The sequence below is a fragment of the Camelus dromedarius genome, chromosome 8 (assembly GCF_036321535.1).
Source record: "Camelus dromedarius isolate mCamDro1 chromosome 8, mCamDro1.pat, whole genome shotgun sequence".
Classification (NCBI taxonomy): Eukaryota; Metazoa; Chordata; class Mammalia; order Artiodactyla; family Camelidae; genus Camelus; species Camelus dromedarius.
In genome coordinates this window covers 7,445,761-7,464,593 of record NC_087443.1, presented here as the reverse complement: position 1 = coordinate 7,464,593, position 18,833 = coordinate 7,445,761, and the positions used below count along the sequence as shown (strand labels likewise).

Below are 18,833 nucleotides of genomic sequence, written 5' to 3'. Positions count from 1 at the left end.
GGTCTTGGAGGACTTGCAACAGGAGATATTTAGGAACAAACCAATCCAAAGACGTTGAGGGGCTAGAACGTAAGGTTGGTACTGGGTGGTAGCAACAGAAATGGAGAGGAAGGGGATGCTTGAGTCATCGTAAAGATACTGGGACTGGATGCTACTTGCAGATGGTAAACGCTGCGCCGTTTATAGTGGTGGACAGTCAAGTCACAGCTGTCTGTGATGCAAGTAAAGACACATGTAGGGAATGAGAGCTCACGCCTAAATGGGCAGGCGGGGCCGGTCGCTCTCAGAAGAACCCAGGCTTGGTTGAAGGCCCTGCTCTCGCCGTCTTGAAATTCTGATTTTTTTAATAGAAGTATAGTTAATTCACAATGTTGTGTTAGTTTCTAGTGTACAGCATAGTGATTCAGGCATACAGTTATATGTGCATATTCTTTTTCGTCGTCTTTTTCATTATAGGTTATTACAAGGTACTGAATATAGTTCCCTGTGCTGTGCAGTAGGTCCTTGTTGCTTATCTCTTTTATATATAGTAGTTATTATCTGCAAAACCCAAACTCCTAATTTATCCCTCCCCCCACCCTGAAATTCTAAATAAATTTTGACCTAGAGGCCCTGCATTTCTGTTTTACACCAGACCCTGCAAATTATGTATCCAGTCTCGGGTACCTGGAGAGGAGGGAACCATATTCATGTGATGGTTGTGTCCATGCAATGACGTGAGCAGCTCCAAGTAAATGGAGAGCATGATCCTTCAACCTTTGCACATGTTAAGCAAGGAACAATGGGGAGGGTTTAGCTCAGTGGTAGAGGGCATGCCTAGCATGCACAAGATCCTGGGTTCAATCCCCAGTCCCTCCATTTAAATAAATAGATAAATAAATAAATCTAATCACCCCCCCCCCCAAAAAAAAAAGAAGCAAGAGAAAGGATAAAGAAATCCTGAAAAGCCAAAAGTAGAGGATGTGGCAGTTCGTTGGACGAAATAAGGGGAGGAGACAGAACAGACTCAGAGAAAGCTGGACCGTTCACTCTTCAACCTGATATATAAATGTTAAATTTCAACTGAAAGTCACATTAATGTTTGAAAGAAGGCAGGGCACGTGTCGTACGTGCAGTCTTTGGTAGGAGAGCTTAGTTGAAACAAAGCTGATAACGAAGTGAAGGGAAGATCAGTTCAGGTTGTGTATGTTGCCAGAGTACTTTTTCAGCAGTTTTAAATTAGTTCAGTTCATAATTGGGGAAGCTTCGATTTTTCAGAACTTCACCTCTAAGACCAGCAGTCCCTTTCCCCATTTTTCTAAGCCCGGGACTCTCTCGTGTGTCTGCGAGAAACTGATTGGCAATGTGTGCACCGCGGCAGTAACCATGGAAACCCCAGCCACATGGGTGATACACCAAACCTGCCCCGGTCCCACAGCTGTACTTACAGTCATAGGTCTTATTAAGTAGGAACCCGTGTATTCCGAGCATGTTTCATGGAAACGGAGCGTTTATTAAACTGAAACTTTATGCATTAGCTTTGTGCTTTGCAGGGTGCGGGTTTGATACCTCCCGGCTTTAAATTTCCCACAAATGAGTGATGTCTGGTTATCCAGTGATATTCAGGGAGCCCATGTCTTTCTTTCAGTGCATGTCAGCTAGTCTCAGTAAGCACTTTTGAGGGTGGTGCTAACTAATGATCGGGGGTTTAGTTCACCGAGTGGGGTGCTTGCCTTCAGGAGTGAGATGCTGCCTGCTGCCCTTGTCCACAGATGCCAAGGACGCTGGCTGGCCGACTGGCACGTGTTTGATCTGACTGGTCCTTACACCCAGGCAAGCCAGGGCAGCCAGTATCCAGGGAAGAGGTCCTGGAAGATAGAGCAGGCTGTCCCCAGGGCCGGGGCACAGGGAGTGCTTACAGTTACCCTAACATTCTGACCTCCCACTGCTGCCCACGCAGGGAGCTGGTCCCTCACGGTGAGCTTGGAAGTGCTTTGGGCCATTCTTTAAGTTGAATCAAATTGTCTAATAGGTTTCATTGCTCGATGGGTAAGAGTCTGCGTTTTGTCAGTTGCTGCAGTCCATCTGGAGCAATGGAATTTCCATGTGTAAGAGCCAAGTCAGTTGGCATAGAAAGGAGAGGAGGGATTATCAGAGCTTGTCCTAAGCCCGTGGGCTCTGGGTCAGTGGCTTCTAAGAAAAAGCAGGACACCTGTTACCAGGTTTGCCTTTGAAGACTGAAACCATCCTTTTCCTTTTATTTTCTTTGCACCTGATGCCACGGCAAATTGTGGTGAAGTCTGGGTTGAAATGTGTCGCTGTCATGTCACTGGGCGGCCCCGGGGGGCAGGGCTGTGATCCTGGGGGAGGGGTGAGCACAGTGGCCAGGGTGCCCCCCACAGCAGCACCTCTGACCGCCTCCTCCCTCCTCAGATCATGACCCGAGGCTGCGAGACCGTGGAAATGACCCTGAGGAGGAATGGGCTGGGCCAGCTTGGCTTCCACGTGAACTTCGAAGGAATTGTTGCAGATGTGGAACCTTTTGGTTTTGCATGGAAGGCCGGCCTTCGCCAGGGGAGCCGCCTCGTGGAGATCTGCAAAGTGGCTGTGGCCACGCTGACCCACGAGCAGATGATCGACCTTCTCCGGACGTCCGTGACCGTGAAGGTGGTCATCATCCAGCCCCACGACGACGGCTCACCCCGGAGGTAAGCTCGGGAGGCTCCCACCACGGCTCGCCCCTTGGTGGCCACTGTCTCAGGTGCTGGTCTGCCTGCTCCTGCCAGGGCTGCAGAAAATGTGGTCAAAGGCATCTTCAACCAGAGGTGTCTGGACGTGAACTGTTAGTGCAACTTAACAGAGCTTTGAAGACGTCATTAGTGTGTAACTGATGATAAACTGTCATTTCCTAAGCAATTTGCTGGGACGTGGAAGTCACTGATTAGCGGGTTAAGAGAACAGTACCCATGTGTGTGCAGGATTATTGGGGCATCAGATACACTCTGTTTGGTGACCACTCCCTTCTGGTCCAGCTGGTCCAGGGCATCCTCATGAGCTGTTGCGAGTAACATGGGGAAAGAGGTGCCTGGACTTAGAAAGCTCAGAGGTGGGTAGATGGCGGGGAGGGGCAAGGATAGACTGGAAAGTGTCACCCGTTCCATTGTTAATAGGCAGTAATGATGTTCAACATCAAGAAAATACCAGGGGTCAGGTGGGGAGGGCATAGCTCAGTGGTGGAACGCGTGCTTAGCATGCGCGAGGTCCTGGGTTCAATCCCCAGTCCCTCCAGTTAATAAATAAACAATAAAAATAAATAAATAAATCTACTTAACCTCCCCCCCCAAAAAAAAAACCAAAAAAATAAAATAAAAGGAAAAGAAGTTATTAAAAGAAAAGGAAAGGAAACATTAGGCCAAAAGGAGAGAGAACGCTAAGAACAAGCCATTCACCTTGTACGGCAGTGTCGGGAGTGCCAACTGGACAGCACTCCCTCTGCCCACATCTCAGATGGAGCGCCTACCAGCTGCCCGAGAGCTCTGGCTTGGGAGGAGGGGTAGAGTTTGCTTGGAATCCAGGCATTAGACGTGTGATCATGGGCAGGCCCCCTGCTCTTTCTACGCCTCGTTGAATATTCTGCAAGGTGGGGGTTGCAGTACTGCCTACCTCATACCGCTTTATCAAGATGAAATAAGATGGTGTATGTAAAACACGTAGCACCCTCTGCCAGAACCATCACCCCACTCATTTTAGTTAAAAAAAAATAATAAAGTAGAACTTTCAGATACTGATTTGAATTTGGGGCTCTATGGGAAATTCACACTCAGAGATAGCAAGATTACGGTGCCCACGTTCTGACCTTCTTTCTGCAGTCACTGAGCTCGTTCGTTCTCCTCTCTGCATCTCCTAAACCTGTCCGACGGCACTTCCTCCATCGACGTGTTCTGTATCTGTGCCGTCCAAAACAGGAGCCACCAGCCGCGTGTGACTCGCACACACTTGAAATGTGATGAGTGACGCTGAGGAAATGGATATTTCCTTGTAAGGAATGAATGAAGATGTCATCAGCCCCAAGCCGGCTAGTAGCTGCCATATTGGGTGGATCAGCTCTAAACCATGACATTTTTCTTAGAAGACAAACCAGCGACACACCACCTTCCTCTTTGGTTAACGTGTGCGATTTTGCCACAGTGTATTTCTGTTGGTTACCTTTCCATTTGCTCCCGGCTTGACTTTCTATGGTCTTGTTTCCTAATAGCGATTTGCCCAATTAGGGTTTTTGCCCAAGAGGTTTACAAAATAAAGGTCAACAAGCTGATATTCCTCTTGAGAGTAGCAGTCGCATGTCCCGGAAATATAAGCCATCTTTTGTTGCCATGCTGGATTCTGTCCCGTTAAATCCATTTGCTCCTCAGGAGTCCCATAAATCACCCAGTGGTATGAGGAGGAAGAAATCAGAGACCAAAACTGTTTTATTAAAAATGCAACTTGGAAGTAGCAGAAAGGAAATCGTTCAGCCCTTGAAGCTGAAGTATTTGGAAATGAAAGTCTTTTAAAATAAAATTTAAGCCAGCTATTAGAAGTTTTTCCCATATGGGAAGATTTCTGTCTTCATTTGCTAGAGTTACAGATTTGTAAATTTCACGGTGGGAGTCGAGGCTTTTCATCTGTCTTAGAGGTTGGTTACTTCTATAGATTTAGACAAAACCGGTACCATGTTCTCCCTTTGGGTTCAAAAACAGCATTTCTCTTTTATTTTTAGTTTCAGTCTGCTGTTGCTCAGTAAGACTTTTTTTAAGCATTCAGGAGATCTGGTTAATAAAAATGTTAAAGTTATCATTATATTTGGTATTTAAAACATATGATTTAGAAAAATAGACTTTCCTAAGAAATGCTGAATTGGTTTTCAGCTCAAGTAGATAAACAAACAAAAAGTATTATTTCAAAGTTCCACCTATTGTTTTTTGATCCAAGGACATGTTATCTGCTTTGGTCTACACAACACACTAATTCTTTGTTTTAAAGCAAATTCTCTTACTGAAGCTATTCAACATATTTGGAGATTTTGCCTGTATTTCCTCAGAATCTCATCACTAATACCATTCCCTGAAAAGATCCGGAATTTTCTCCTGATTAATCTGGAATAACTGTCTCCTGGAATTTAACCTTAGCCAGAATGAGAATTAGCTATTTGCCCAGTAGTAACATTCCAAAATTGGCATGCCTACCCACGACCTTTCTGTAATCCACAAAGGTCCTGAGCCTGTCATTTCAGAGTCTTCCAATTCAGTCTTCCAATTTTCTGTGACTTTGAATTTGTAAATTTGCAAATCTGTATTTTTGCTCATTTTGGATTCGTGTTACGCCTGTGGCTCTCTGGGCGGCCTGATAAAAGTACTGGCTGTTGTCAGACAGCCTCGCGTAACAGGAAGTCATCCTTGCAGGGACAGTCCCTTACCTTAGTCTGCGATGTTAAGTATGAAACGTCATTTTCCATTTCATTCACGCTGTAGGCAAATTTAGCCTTCTGCATTATTAGATTCGTTTTTAAAGAAACTGTAGGGGAGGATGTCTAAGAGGAAATGAGTAGCTCTCCACTCATGTTGAAAATTAAAGCACACACCTTCTCAGCAAAGTACCACAACTCCGACAGCAAAATATACAAAGGCGACTCTCAAGGTAAAACTGCAGGTTTGATTTGTGCCCTGGGAAATTACCCCATCATTCACAAACTGGCTCTTAACTGCCTGTCATGGAGGGGGCCAAAAGAATCCATTGATTTAAATGGACGTGTGTGTGTAATTTTTTTCTTCGAAGTTGTCTTTAATGTAAGAGTCATAAAGAATGGCCAGTGAATGAATTGCCAGGTATTCTCAGTCTTCATGACATGGTGAAGAATAGAGCAAAGAATGCATGGATCTTTTTTGCCATTCATCAGTTTCGAGTTTTGTCCTGCAGGAGATCAAGGAGAAAGCATTGTCGTCGGAGCCCGTCTGCACCTGTCCGCAATGGGGGAGGCCTGTAGTGAGAACAGACTCACTCCTGGTTGTCCACAGGTCGGGGGGTGTTGGCTTATGACTCAGAAGCTGCTGGAGTAAACGCAGTCTTTCGCTGAGAGAGTATTTATGTCGAATCAAAAGGCACCCCGCGTTTTGAAGTCCCATTCTCTGGCCTCGGGGTGGTGATAATTCAGCCATCCCACAGCTTGAAAGGAAGGCAGGGCCATTTTTTATTTTCCTCATGGAGTTCCAGAGAACGTCACACCAGGGAGGTTCCCTTTGGGAATGCTTATTAAGTGATCACGTGCTGGGATTGGGTCCAGGAATGGATTTCTGTAGACTGGGGATGAGTAGCAAGAAGCAGTGAGGGAATAGCACTCTTCAGATGGAAATGAGGTTTGAAAGGGAGCGAGGCTATTTCCCAAGCCAGATGGTCTCTGCGGCAAAGATGGAGAAGCGTTTAGAGGAGGCTTCATTAAGCATTCCTTGGTTTCGTGCAAGGCGTGGTGTGGCCTCAGTCCCTAGCCTTCAAAGGTCACTGACATCCTATCAATGTCATTTTTAAAGCACATCAACTTACAAGGCTAATATAAAGGAAATAACAGCTCATCAGAATTATGTACGAGTTGTTGTACAGTGTGAGTGATTTCGGAAATGCGTCCAATAAAAATGGAAATGAAATTCCTTACTGTGGTGCATCTGTCTTGTGTGATTTCTCATACTTTGTTGACACACTCTCCAAGACATACTGTTCTATGTAATGCAAAACAGTGGAAACGATCTCATGTCGTCATGAATCTAAATTGTTGTTCTCTGACCATCCTGTAAAATGGAAGCGATACGTTCTTGCCTTCTGTCTTGCTGCCTGTTGCCTGACCGTCCCTGAAGTATGCAGAGGGGGACATGGGAATAGAAACAGGAAGGAAAACTCAGTTTTGTCAGATTAGCAGTTGGTGGATGGATGGATGAATGGATGGATCGACAGATAGATGAATAGTGAGTTGAAATCTGGGTTTAAAGTGAGGCTTTAGATTAGGATTCCAATTTATTTGTATGGAAAAGGAAAATTAGTTATATTTGGTATTGTCTCATGGGACCTCCGGTAATGAATTTTTATGTGAACTGTGAAGAAAATACGGAAGTCAGGGTTCTCAGAGTAACCTGACTCCTTTTTGTCTGTGTGGCATTCTGAATGCAGTCCTTCGCAGTTATATTTTTGCTATTTTAAATTTTATTATATTTTTTGCTTTTTTTTTGGTGGGGAAAGTAATTTTTATTTTTATTTTTATTTAATGGAGGTGTTGGAGATTGAACTCAGGACCTTGTGCACGCTAAGCGTGCACTCTACCACTGAGCTCTACCCTTCCCCCCATTTTTGCTATTTAAAAATGGGTTTCTCAAACTAGACCTACAGCTTATTACTTAAAAATAAGCATCCCGTCGCTAAAAACACTCTCACCCACTTCAGTGAATAATCTGCACCTTAGTGCCTACGACCCTTTTTTTTGGCCACTTGAAATGTGATACATTGACACAGTGACTGAAATACGAAAGGGAATGGTGAAGCCAGAGTTCTCTGTTAGTTAGGCAGATAGCTGTCTCATGATGGACAGGTTACACCGGGCTGTGATGATAGCCAACCAGTGGGTACTCTGTTTCACGGAAACATGTTCATCAAAGATCAGACATGAGGCGGATGAGAAATAGCTCAGGGGTAGAGCGCATGCTTAACATGCACAGGGCCCTGGGTTCAATCCCCAGTACCTCCATTAACATTACTAAATAAATAAATAAACCTAATTACCTCCCCCCACCAAAAAAAGCAACAGCAACAGAAAAAATCAGGCATCAAGTTAGCTCTTGAGAATCTTCTGTTCAACTGTGATGTACATAACACAATAGAATGTTATTCCTCGGCAAGCTTCCTAAGGGAAAAGAAAGAAAACGAAGTGGTTGGCTGCATGAAGAACTTTCCCTGCCCTGTTTGAGGTCTCATGCTCTGTTAGTTTAGTGGTCCCTGCATCTGGTCAGAAGGAGAGCAGGGAAGCTGATGAATTATTCAGCACCAGACAGCCTCACCTCCTGTGTCATATGACGCCTTTCAACCTTTTCGATCCAGGACCTTTATTCAAAGGGCTTGCTCAAGTGAGTTTATGGTCTGGGTATGTCTTGCTATCTGCAGTCGAGATGTCTCTCCTCTTCTGTCTGTAAATTAAGGAAATCGGTAGAAAAGTTAATTACTATTTCATTTCATGCCTATTTCATGTATGAGGCTGCCCTAACCTTCACAGGAAGTTATCCTCAGTGGTTATCTCCCTGTTGGGAGCTTTTGATTTTTTCTACAACAGAAAGAAAGAGTTGGTGATTTAAGTGAATGAGCATCAATTACCCCTGTCACCTTGTTGGATAATTTGGAAAGAGTCTTTTAGCCATTAGCAGTCTATTAGCATAACAGACGTTAAAACGATTAAAATATCGGTGATTACTTCAATCCCTAGGGCTGTAAAACGGCTCTTTTACAAAGTGCATAATATGAAAGAAGCAGGTAGTTCGTTCATTTGAGGGGAATCTATCTGCCTATGCTTCCAAAGATTCTTTTAGCTCCTGTTGGAAACTGTGACATGATTGGGCTACATCAGCTGTTCTTTGGTACTTTTCTAAGGTCCCGGCCAAGGGTTTTGGAAAGAGTACAGAGCTAGGATTCAGAAAACTGCCGCTTGGCTGGGCTCAAGCAGACTTGGTCCTGATGGTCAGGGTGAACCTGTCCCCGATAAGCAGTCTCACCTTTCCAACTTCTCTGAGTCTTCTTCTGAAAATCGTTGGAGGTTTCCTTTGTATTGCCTCCAACATTTTTGTGAAATTGAAATGATGTCCTGTCTGTTGAAACCTGTCAAGTGCTGTACCAGGTAAGTGTGAATTAGAAGTAAAGGATAGCGTTGCAGTACATCAGAAGGCTTTTCATTAGATTAGTGGGTTCAGTTAAAGTTTCGCTGTGATGCAGCCAAGCCAAGTAAAACCAATAGGCAATTTGAGAGCAAATACGAGTTATAATTACATGATTAAGCTGTGGCTGAAGGTCCTGCTAATTTGTTCCTTTTTTTTTTTTTTTTTTTTTTTTGGTAAGAATACATCTCATTCCTTTAAACTTTCTCAGTTTTAGGTTTTCTGGGGTTTTTTTGTTTGTCTGTTTGTTTTGGTTTAGTTTTTGTTTTTGATTTGTTTTGACTACTCTTCAACAGTCTTTGTCCCTATTCATTATCCCTAGGGCTTTTCCCCCTTTAAAGTAGCACAAAGTCGTGGGTCCCACTTTGATATAAGATGAAAGAATAAAATAAGAAGATAATGGCATATTGTTTATAGGTAAATGGACACAGGAAATTTCGCAGCTCTGATTGTCTGCAGTTATGATTGTTACTGTTAAACCTTACAGTTCCAGAGTTCTATAAATATGTATTATCTAGAAAGAGCTTTCATGAAAATACATAGGTCTTTTGCTGTTTTATTTTGGTTTCCTCTCTTTTATAGAAGCGAAAAGATTTATTTAAGTAATGTTATCAGTTTGTAACTAGTTTCTTTGAAGCTGTCACTTCGGGAAGCTTATATACTTTGTAGAATTTAATCCGACACAGGCTACGCTGTCACTCTTCCACTTGCAGGAGGAGATACTTGGGTCCAAAGAGATGATCCCATTTCTGAACTACCCATCGGCAGGTCTGGGTCTAGACCCCAGAGTCAGCGCTTCTCCCTTCAGTGGAGAGCAGTGTGATTGCCATAGAGGAGTCGTGCTGGGAGTGAGTAGAGGAAACTCTGCCACTTGGCTGGGTTCAAACAGCCTTGGTCCTGATGGTCAGGCAGCCGAGGTTAAAGTGCTTCTTTAGAACTGAGTCCACAGCCCAGCCAGCAGCGAATTCTACTTTCAAGTGCCCGTTTATTGATGGTGAGTGGAGGGTCTTTCCAGGAAGCTGGAGGCATCACTTGAAAGGCATGGGGCCGTGTGTGGATGCCATCTCGGCGACCTTGCTGGGTGTCCCTGAAGTCATGGGCCCACAGATGCAGAGCTTGCCCAGAAGCCGGGAAGGGGCAGCAGTTGGAGACTAGACATCTACTGGTGGGAGACCCTGCTTTAGGCAGCAGGGAAGAATGCTGATGAGTGTGGATGTAAGTTAATGAGTGTCCCTTGTGCAGAAATAAGCCACCCCAGGGAGTCCGCCGTGCCGGGTGGGTTTGTATTATTTGTCAGAATAAAGCAGTAAAACACAAGATCCTCTGAGGACTCCAATTAATGGAATGCCTTGTGATTGTGACCATATTGTGGTGTCACTTTTTTTCTTTTTTTTAAATTTTAAAAAAAGGTTTTTTTTTTTTAAATTTTGGGGAGGTAATTAGGTATTCATTATTTTTTAATATATTCTTTTATTTTGGGGGTGGTAATTAGATTTTACTTATTTTATTTTTGGAGGAGGTACTGGAGACTGAATCCAGGACCCTGTGTATGCTAAGCATGCGCTCTACCACTTGAACTATACCCTCCCTCTCATGATTTATTTTTAATGGAGGTGCTGGGAATTGAACCCAGGACCTGGTGCACAATAGACATGCCCTCTACCCCTGAGCTATGCACCACCCTTCCTCGTAGTGTCATGTTTCCACCTAGCGCATTTTTAACCCTTCTTGGCCTACAGAATGTTTTGCCTTCCAGGATATACAAATGAGAAAGATCAGACATGGCAAAGTTACTGGCTAGACAGGCAGTGGTGAAAATTGTATTTATTTTGAACCCTGAAGCTGGATGTGTATTGCTCTCTACCTGGAGTGTCCATTAGAAGCATCAGATGACATGTTCATTTGTCACTGAGCGAAGAGGGAGTCAGTATGCCCACGTGTAAGGGATCCTCCATCTAATGTCTTTATATATATATTTGTTTTTATTTATTTTTTTTGTTTTTTGGGGGGAGGAGGTAATTTTATTTATTTATTTATTTATTTATTTATTTATTTATTTATTTATTTATTTATTTATTTTTATTTCAGAGGAGGGACTAGGGATTGAACCCAGGACCTCAGCATGCTAAGCATGTGCTTTACCACTGAGCTGTACCTCCCCCCACCACCTCATCCAGTGTCTTGAGTGCCTCCTTTTGGCAACTACATCGTGAAAACAATCCCAGAAGCTAGAAATGCAGGTCATATCCACTGGCTCAGTTTGGTCTGTTTAATGGAGACCAAGCACATGTGTCAGTGAGGTCTGAATTTCTGCACTAAGGCAGGAAAGCAAAAGACGGAAGTCTTCAAAAATGTTGCAGTTACACACAAGACGAGCAGCTCACTTTTTGTGGCATGTCTTCGTGTGCTAGGTCTTTTTCGCATTCAGTTTGGGTTTGATTGGCTTTTACTTGCCAGCCAGAGATGTGTGAGGTGTGCCCTTCACAGCAGCGCCAGGTTGGATGCTCAGATGAGCTGGGGCCATCCCAGGGGGAGAGAGGAGTGTGTGCAGGGGCTGGTGTAGCTCCGTTTACCATAGATGCTGCAATGTGAGGGCCTCTGCAGGCTCATTTTTAATTCTTATTTTATTCCTCTTCCCATTTCCCTAAAAATTGGTTGAATTTCCATATGTATCCTTCAAGGACTTCCTCATACATATGGAGCAGAACTGAGTTTCACTAGGTTTGATGATATGTTACAATTAGCATTATTACAAATAGCAGCTGATGTCTTGGTCATAGAAGTAAAGCAAAAATCTAGTTTGTAAGAGTAGTTGCTATAAAAATGTCATTTAATAACAGAATTCATTTTGATTGTAAAACAAAGCCGTTCTTTAAGTTGATTTTTATGAGGGCAAAAGAATAGCCATGTTTAGTATTAAAAGATCACTCACATATGACCTTGTGCAAGAGACTGGAAATGAAATAATTTGACCCTGATTCCTCGACTTCATGTATTGCACACATTTTTGTCAGCCATCTCTCAGATATTAGTCATGATTATGCATTTATATAACAGCTTTCTTCCAAGATTGAAGCTAAATTGCAGCATCTTACTGAGGACTGCAATCTATGAGCATGAATTAAAGACAGCACACTGCTCAGTCATCCACCTTCCTTTTTCTCCTTCCTTTTAAAACAAATTCAATAAACTTGAAACCCAAGCAAGCACTGGAAACGCAAGTTGCCCTTTGGTCCCTAGGACTCAAGGCTCACGTTCCTTTCATTCAAAACGTAACTTCAGGACCTTTAACTTCCATGAGTCTCCATTCAAGATTACTTGGCTTGTACTGTTCAGGCAACTGCAGCCTTTGAGACACCAAAGCCCGAGGTTCAGGTGAACCTCCAGTGACTTGCAGGGAACAGCGGTTGGGATGGAAGACAAGAGCAGGTGTTCATGATGTTTTGCTGTAGACGGTAATATCCCACCTTTATGATTTCTAAGCAGGTTGGAAAGAGGTGTAACCTCTTACTTCACCACCTTGAGAATGGCAGCGCGGCACCTTGCCCATGTAGATTTTGCAGAGGGCGACTGCTAGAGTTTTTCTGTGGACTCTGGAATGTCTAGGGAGAGGCACTGTCTTCGTCAGCGTGGTGGATTGGGGTGACTTACCCCAACACTCAAAAGTGGAACTCACCGTCTTCCTGTGTTCTTGCCAGACTCCCACCAGTTGGCTTCACAGGTTGACCTTGCTCAAGTCAGTAGTACTATATGCACTCTTAATTAGCGGGAAACTTGACAGATGTCTTGACTCAAATGACATTTTTCAGGATAAAGGGTCTTACGTCCCTGACTGATCACTGGAGCCCATGGGAGAGCACTCAGGAGATGACCTTGTGGGGAGCCATGATGCTGGTTTAAAGGAGGGACCATGGTAACTGAGACCACAAGTGACTTGGACAGGGTGGACCCTCAGGTCTTCCCTTGACTGTGACTTTTCCTTAGTTCGCTTTTTGCTTTTCTCAGACTCATAAAAAAGTGATACGTGACCATGATTCTTGATTATGTAATCATCTTTTCAAATGCCTGTTCAGATTATATATGAGGCATTTTTAATCTATTAAAATTCATTTGTTGCCCATGCATCGTACAAGTGATTCCATGTATGCAAACTGGTTAGCGACGTATCTGGGTCTGTCCAAGAAGCTGGCAAGCTACATACAGAGACAGAGCGTATGGGTGTGATACCGTGTGGTATGTGTTGGTTAACCAGAAGCCACATGCTTGAGACTGGACCCTTCTGACCCAGGCTGGGTGCTAAATAGACAGGGTCACCAGGGATGTGCCTCAGGGTAGACAGCTCTGCATCGGGGTCTGTGGGCCGTGATGCTGCCTCAGCGCTGAGCATCCCTTCTCACCATCTCCTCTCGGCCCAACAGAGGGTGTTCGGAGCTCTGCCGGATCCCCATGGTGGAGTACAAACTCGACAGCGAGGGCACTCCCTGCGAGTACAAGACCCCCTTCCGGAGGAACACCACGTGGCACCGGGTGCCCACGCCCGCCCTGCAGCCGCTGCCCAGGGCCTCCCCGGTCCCTGGCACGCCCGACCGGCTGCAGTGCCAGCCGCTGCTCCCGCAGAACCAGGCCGCCATCCCCCGCAGCACCTCCTTCGACCGGAAGCTGCCCGACGGCACGAGGTAACGCTGGTGCCGGTTCCTCAAGGACTGCCCTGGGGAAACTGCAGTGAGAACTTCAGATCGTTGGGGGCACTTCGATGGCCCTCGTCATTTCTTAGCTTGTTCTGACCAACCTGGCAGGCAGGGCGGCTGGACAGAGACCCCCGATGCTGTGGTGCCTGGGGTCTGCCCCTCTCCTGGCCCAGCGAGGGTGCTGATGGCTGATGGCAGGTCCTCCCCACGGACTCCGCCCCCCAGGGCCGTGGCTGTCGCTCTCCACCGCCACCCTCCTGCCAACTCGCTCTCCAAACCATCTTGGGAAAGAGACCCCACAAACCATCCTGCAGGCGTCTCTAGACAAATGTAAATACTTCTGAGGATAAATCAAACAAAATTGCAAAATCCGTGATTAGCTCCTCACATGCTCCTCTCGGTAGTAAGAGGTCCCAAGAGCATTAGCATTTCTTTGCTTTTCTCTCTGATTTTAAGCAAAGTCAGTTGCCTTTAAAATTAAACATTTTCCCCCTGAGAGAATGCACTCAAAGCTCAATCCCCAAAAAATATAATAAAAATAAAACCTAAGTCCACTAGTGTGAGAAGTGGTGGGAATTTGGGGGCTGAGTAATTGGCACAGGTAGTTTTAAGTGAACAAAACAGTAAATTTGTCGCGTTGTTGTTGTTGACTTACACTCCTGCTGTGTTAGCTTCCACGTAACTTACAGGCCTTACAGACACCGTGCGTTTCCTCAGAGTGTCTGGTCAGGCTCTGGTCTAGGAGGTCATATGTTGATTGTCAGCAGGTGTTTCTAGTATCGTCACCTTGTCCTGTTACTGGGCCTCTCTCAGCCTCCAATTTTCTTTTCTTTTTTTTTTTTTTTTTTTTTAATTTTTATTGAAGCAGAGTCAGTTTACAATGTAGCGTCAACGTCTGGTGTACGGCATCATGTTTCAGTCATACGTGTACATACATGTATTGGTTTTCAGATTCTTTTTCATTATAGGTTCCTAGCAGGACCTTGTTGTTTATCTCTTTTATATATACTAGTTTGTGTCGGCTAATCTGAAACTCCCTGGCTTCCAGTGTTCTCATCTGAAAAATAAACCTGGCAATAAAAGAGACCTCCACAGGGCATTTTGAAGCCTGAGTCAATCAACAGGTGTCAACTGCTTAGAACTGTGCCTGGCATGAGAGGAAGCCTATATAGGTGTTAATAAATAGTTAATAAGATTAAAATATACGGTCTTTTCCTCTGTTCCAGTTTATTCTTAAAATGAGCACAGGAGTGGTGTTACTTCAATTTGGCATTAAATCATCTTTATTTTAATTTAGCTTTTTTATTTTGGTGGGGTAATTAGGTTTATTCATTCATTCATTCATCCATTCATTTATTTAATGGAGGTACTGAGGATTGGCCCTAGGAGCTCGTGCATGCTAAGCACGCACTCTACCATTTGAGCTACACCCTCCCCCTAAATTGACATTAAAGCATCTTGACTCTGCATCTCCTTTATCAAAGGTCTGCTGAGTTTATCAGCTTCCCATATTCAGAGAAATGCCTACAGTCGGTAGCCCAGGTGATAGGAGTGGCATGGGAAGGAAAGGGGTCCTCAGAACCTCCCTTAGTAATGGAGAATTTAGCAAATTGTAGCAACGGGTTCTGATAGCAGAAGGGAAACTTGGCAAGCACGTCTTCATCAAGCGAGTTCTCACGAGTGTTCCTTGTGTCTCTGTGTCTGAAATAAGTCAGCTTGCATTCCATAGATGTGTGAAAATAAATGCTTTGCCAAATTTAGAGTTTTCTCTCTGCATCCATTTTAAATATAGAACCAAAACGTGCCTTGCATTCAGTTTCACAGAACACGTAGTAGCGATGTTTCCATAATTCTGTATTTTGGGAGGGTTCTACTGCTGTTCCTCCTGTTTCACTCGATTCAGCATCTGCGCTTTAAATCTTTAGACAGCGTGGCCTTGCTCCTGCCACGTCTCTTTCGTGCAATAAATCACCAACCATAAACCACCTGAAATCTCACGGCCTCGCCCATCCTTCGTTTATTTGTCCAGGATTTATTCCATTTCACATTGCAGTGTGTGTTTCTCCCTTTCCTTTGTCATTGTGAAAATGAATATATTTATAAAACAAGCCAGGCCGAGATGCTGACACCCCCCAGATCCCTCAGTGCCCTGTTAATGATTCTGGTCAACATTTCAGAAGTTCGCCCAGCAACCAGTCCTCCTCCAGCGACCCGGGACCCGGCGGGAGCGGACCCTGGAGACCGCAAGTTGGCTATGACGGGTACGGCTCAATTTTACCCGTCTGGGGCCCCTGGGCAGGGGGGCTTATCTCTGGGGCTCATTCAGAAGCACTTACTGTGCACCTGCTGAACACAAAGCCATGGCGGGGACAGAAACTTGCAGACAGGTCTTTGATAAACTGCTTGTCCAGGGTGGGCAGCTCATCATTTCTAGTGAGCTAGCCCTCATTTGTCTATATTCTGAGCTTGTCTGTTTTCTTTCTCTCTTTTTAATAAAGGAGAGTCTTTCTGAATATGTGAAAATTAAGGATCTGGGGATCTGTGGGTGGTGGCCCTTTAGAGGTTCCCTTTTGTTTAAACTGCTGACAAAGAATAAATTCACAGCCTCCCTTGAAAGCGCTTTTTCTCCGAAACCCAGCTCAGAATCGGAGAAGGCGGGTTTAGCATCGACACGTTTTCTCGGCCTCTTGTTAGAGAAGAGTGGACGCTTGCCCCCAACACTGGGTGGGCCAGTCCGTGTGTGTCCAGGAGCTGGTGCCTCAGGCTGCGCCTGAGGATGCCTGCGAACGGGGTCGCAGAATTGATGGATACAGTAGCTCAGGGGAAACGCACCTGCGCTCCGGGGAGGAGAGGGCTCTGGCAGTGGAGTCCTGCTCTCTCCTGGCAGCAGTGTTGGTGCGTCGTTGCAACTGAGTCTCACGTCTGCCCCTCAAAGGAGCTGAGTGCCCTGATTTAGACGAGGGAAGGGCCAGGTCAGCCGAGGAGGACTTTGCCTGGGACTCTCCTTCCCTCTGGTTTAGGCTGAGAAATACCCTCCCCCTCCAGACATGGGGTTCTTAAAAGTTGTACATAAAGACGTTTTTCTCAATTTCATTGCATTTTCAAAGTAGAGGGGAGCTTTTTTTATATCCATGGGAAAACCATTTCTGGCTTTTTCTGCCAACCAGGATCTGGAACTGGGATTCTGTGAGTAAGGACCTCTTGGTGATGCAAATAAATCTTCTGCAGTTTCTCAGGGAGGAGTATATTGTCATAGTTGGAGTTCTCATAAAACCAAGTCCACTTGGGTGTAGTCTAGAGCTGATCAATCTGATTTTCTTCCCTTAAAAACTTTGATACAAAGACGTATTTATCGGTGCACGTGTTCTCAGCAGAAGAAAACCAGCAACAGCACAAGCAGGGAGCCCGCCCTCAGCCTGTCAGGGACGAGCCGTCTGACCCTGGACAGCCCTTCCACCTCCTGGCAGCCGCCTTCTTTATCTGTAAATGGCGCCAGCCCAGTGCCTCTATTGACCCAGGGGTGAGATGAGAGCCCCCAGTTCCAGATGCTCTAAGCCTCTCCGGCAGGGCTGGGCCGACAGACCCACCTCCATCTGCCAGGACACAGCCTCTGATCACGGGTCCTGGGCCTGCCCCTCTGGGGACCGGCGCACACGGGGGAAACTAGCAGGGCGGGCAAGGCAGGGCTCAGCTCTGTTTCCTTTCCAGGTGCCAGTCTCCCCTGCTGCTCGAGCACCAGGGCTCCGGGCCTCTGGAATGTGAAGGGGCCAGGGAGCGGGAAGACGCCCTGGAAGGAAGCAGACACCTGGGTAAGAAGGACCTCGCCCCTCCCTCCTGCCCCACCGCCCATCGCTCATTTACTCCTCCACTCACTCGGCGCGTATCTGCCGAGCGCCTTCAAGCCACCCACCTGGGTGGGCCCTGGACCTCCCAGCATCACTGGGGACGTGGTCACGCTGGCTGTGGTTTCAGTGCCTGGGAATTGGAGCATTAACTTCATGGTGGTGGTGGTTCTGCCTGCTCTTGGGACATATCTGTTATTAAGACCAAAAGGTTCTGGAACCACAGTCCTGTTCGCTTTCACCTAACCTTCCTTTGGTTTCCTGCATTTCTTTGCTCTTTTGTTAACACTCAAAGCGAGATGCCCAAGTCTCCTCTCTTTGTGTGACAGAAACCAAGTGGCATGGCCCATCCTCCAAAGTCCTGAGTTCCTATAAAGAAAGAGCCCTGCAGAAAGACGGAGGCTGCAAAGACTCCCCCAATAAGCTTTCTCATGTAAGTCCTTTCATCAAAAACAAACGCTCATTCAGCCGTTCTGACCGGTTTATTAGCACTGTTGCCAGGGATTCTCAGGGGCGTGTCATTTAAAGCACAAGGCTCTTGGGTGAAGTAAGAAAAAAATAACTAAACAAAAAGTTTAAGTATTTTTTTTCTCCTTGATGTGTAAAGAACCTCGAAGAAAGGTCCTACAGTAGATTACTTGGCATAGCCAAGATTGTAGCCTCGGCCTTCGATCCTTGATGTTTTTAATCTGTTAACTATTATCCACCTGTGGACATAACACAGCAGCGGAAACTGAGAAGTGGGGTGTGTGGTCAGAGATGCCCCGCCTGGAACTGGCCACTCCATGTGCAGCTGCAGGCGATGCCTGGTTAGTAACAGCCACAGCTGATACTAACACACAGCAGGATCCACACGACACCCAAGTGGTTTGATTCACATTTTGCGAAAACCCTACAGGGTGAGCCAGCCGTGTGGGTGATGGTAGCTCAGTGAAACTTACTTTCTGGTTAAAGGTGAAAACAGGGATTGCGGTTGTTGGCCAGTAAAGCCAACATTATAAAGTAGCTTGTTTTTCAGAATTTGCAGGCATTTTATAAGCTCCTGACCCGAGTTGTTCCTCTCCTCCTCCACATGTGGTTGGCGAGCTTTACAGCTGAGCGTTCCAGGCGAACACGTGTGGCGTCCCTCTCTTCACCGTGTGCCGACCCCGCCGGCCTCACCTCACTAATTGATTCCACTTGCACAGGGAGGCTGGGGGTGGGAGTGAACTTGAGAAGACGGATGTGTGATCCAAAGGGCAGGGGGGCTTGCTTAGGGATCCAGTAAGATGGAAGGAAGGAAGGAAAGGCCAAACCACTGGAAAACAGATCAGGGCTGGACCAGCTCTCACGACGTCACAGCCCCTTACCGATGTTTCCGGTCTTGTTAGTCTCCCCGGGCTGAG

At 45.7% G+C, this 18,833-nt stretch overlaps 1 protein-coding gene across 5 annotated transcripts in view; it reads left to right on the top strand.

Annotated features, from left to right (window-relative positions):
* Positions 1-18,833, top strand: part of SIPA1L2 (signal induced proliferation associated 1 like 2) — a 130,227-nt gene that overhangs the window by 80,164 nt on the left and 31,230 nt on the right. For 4 of the 5 annotated variants that reach the window (XM_064487874.1, XM_064487873.1, XM_064487876.1 and 1 more), the window contains exons 9-13: positions 2,413-2,687; positions 13,337-13,594; positions 15,784-15,867; positions 17,315-17,415; positions 17,778-17,881. In XM_064487874.1, the coding sequence (XP_064343944.1) occupies positions 2,413-2,687; positions 13,337-13,594; positions 15,784-15,867; positions 17,315-17,415; positions 17,778-17,881 (822 nt within the window). The remainder of the gene's footprint in view (positions 1-2,412; positions 2,688-13,336; positions 13,595-15,783; positions 15,868-17,314; positions 17,416-17,777; positions 17,882-18,833) is intronic. The other variant, XM_064487877.1, reaches the window with a different exon arrangement.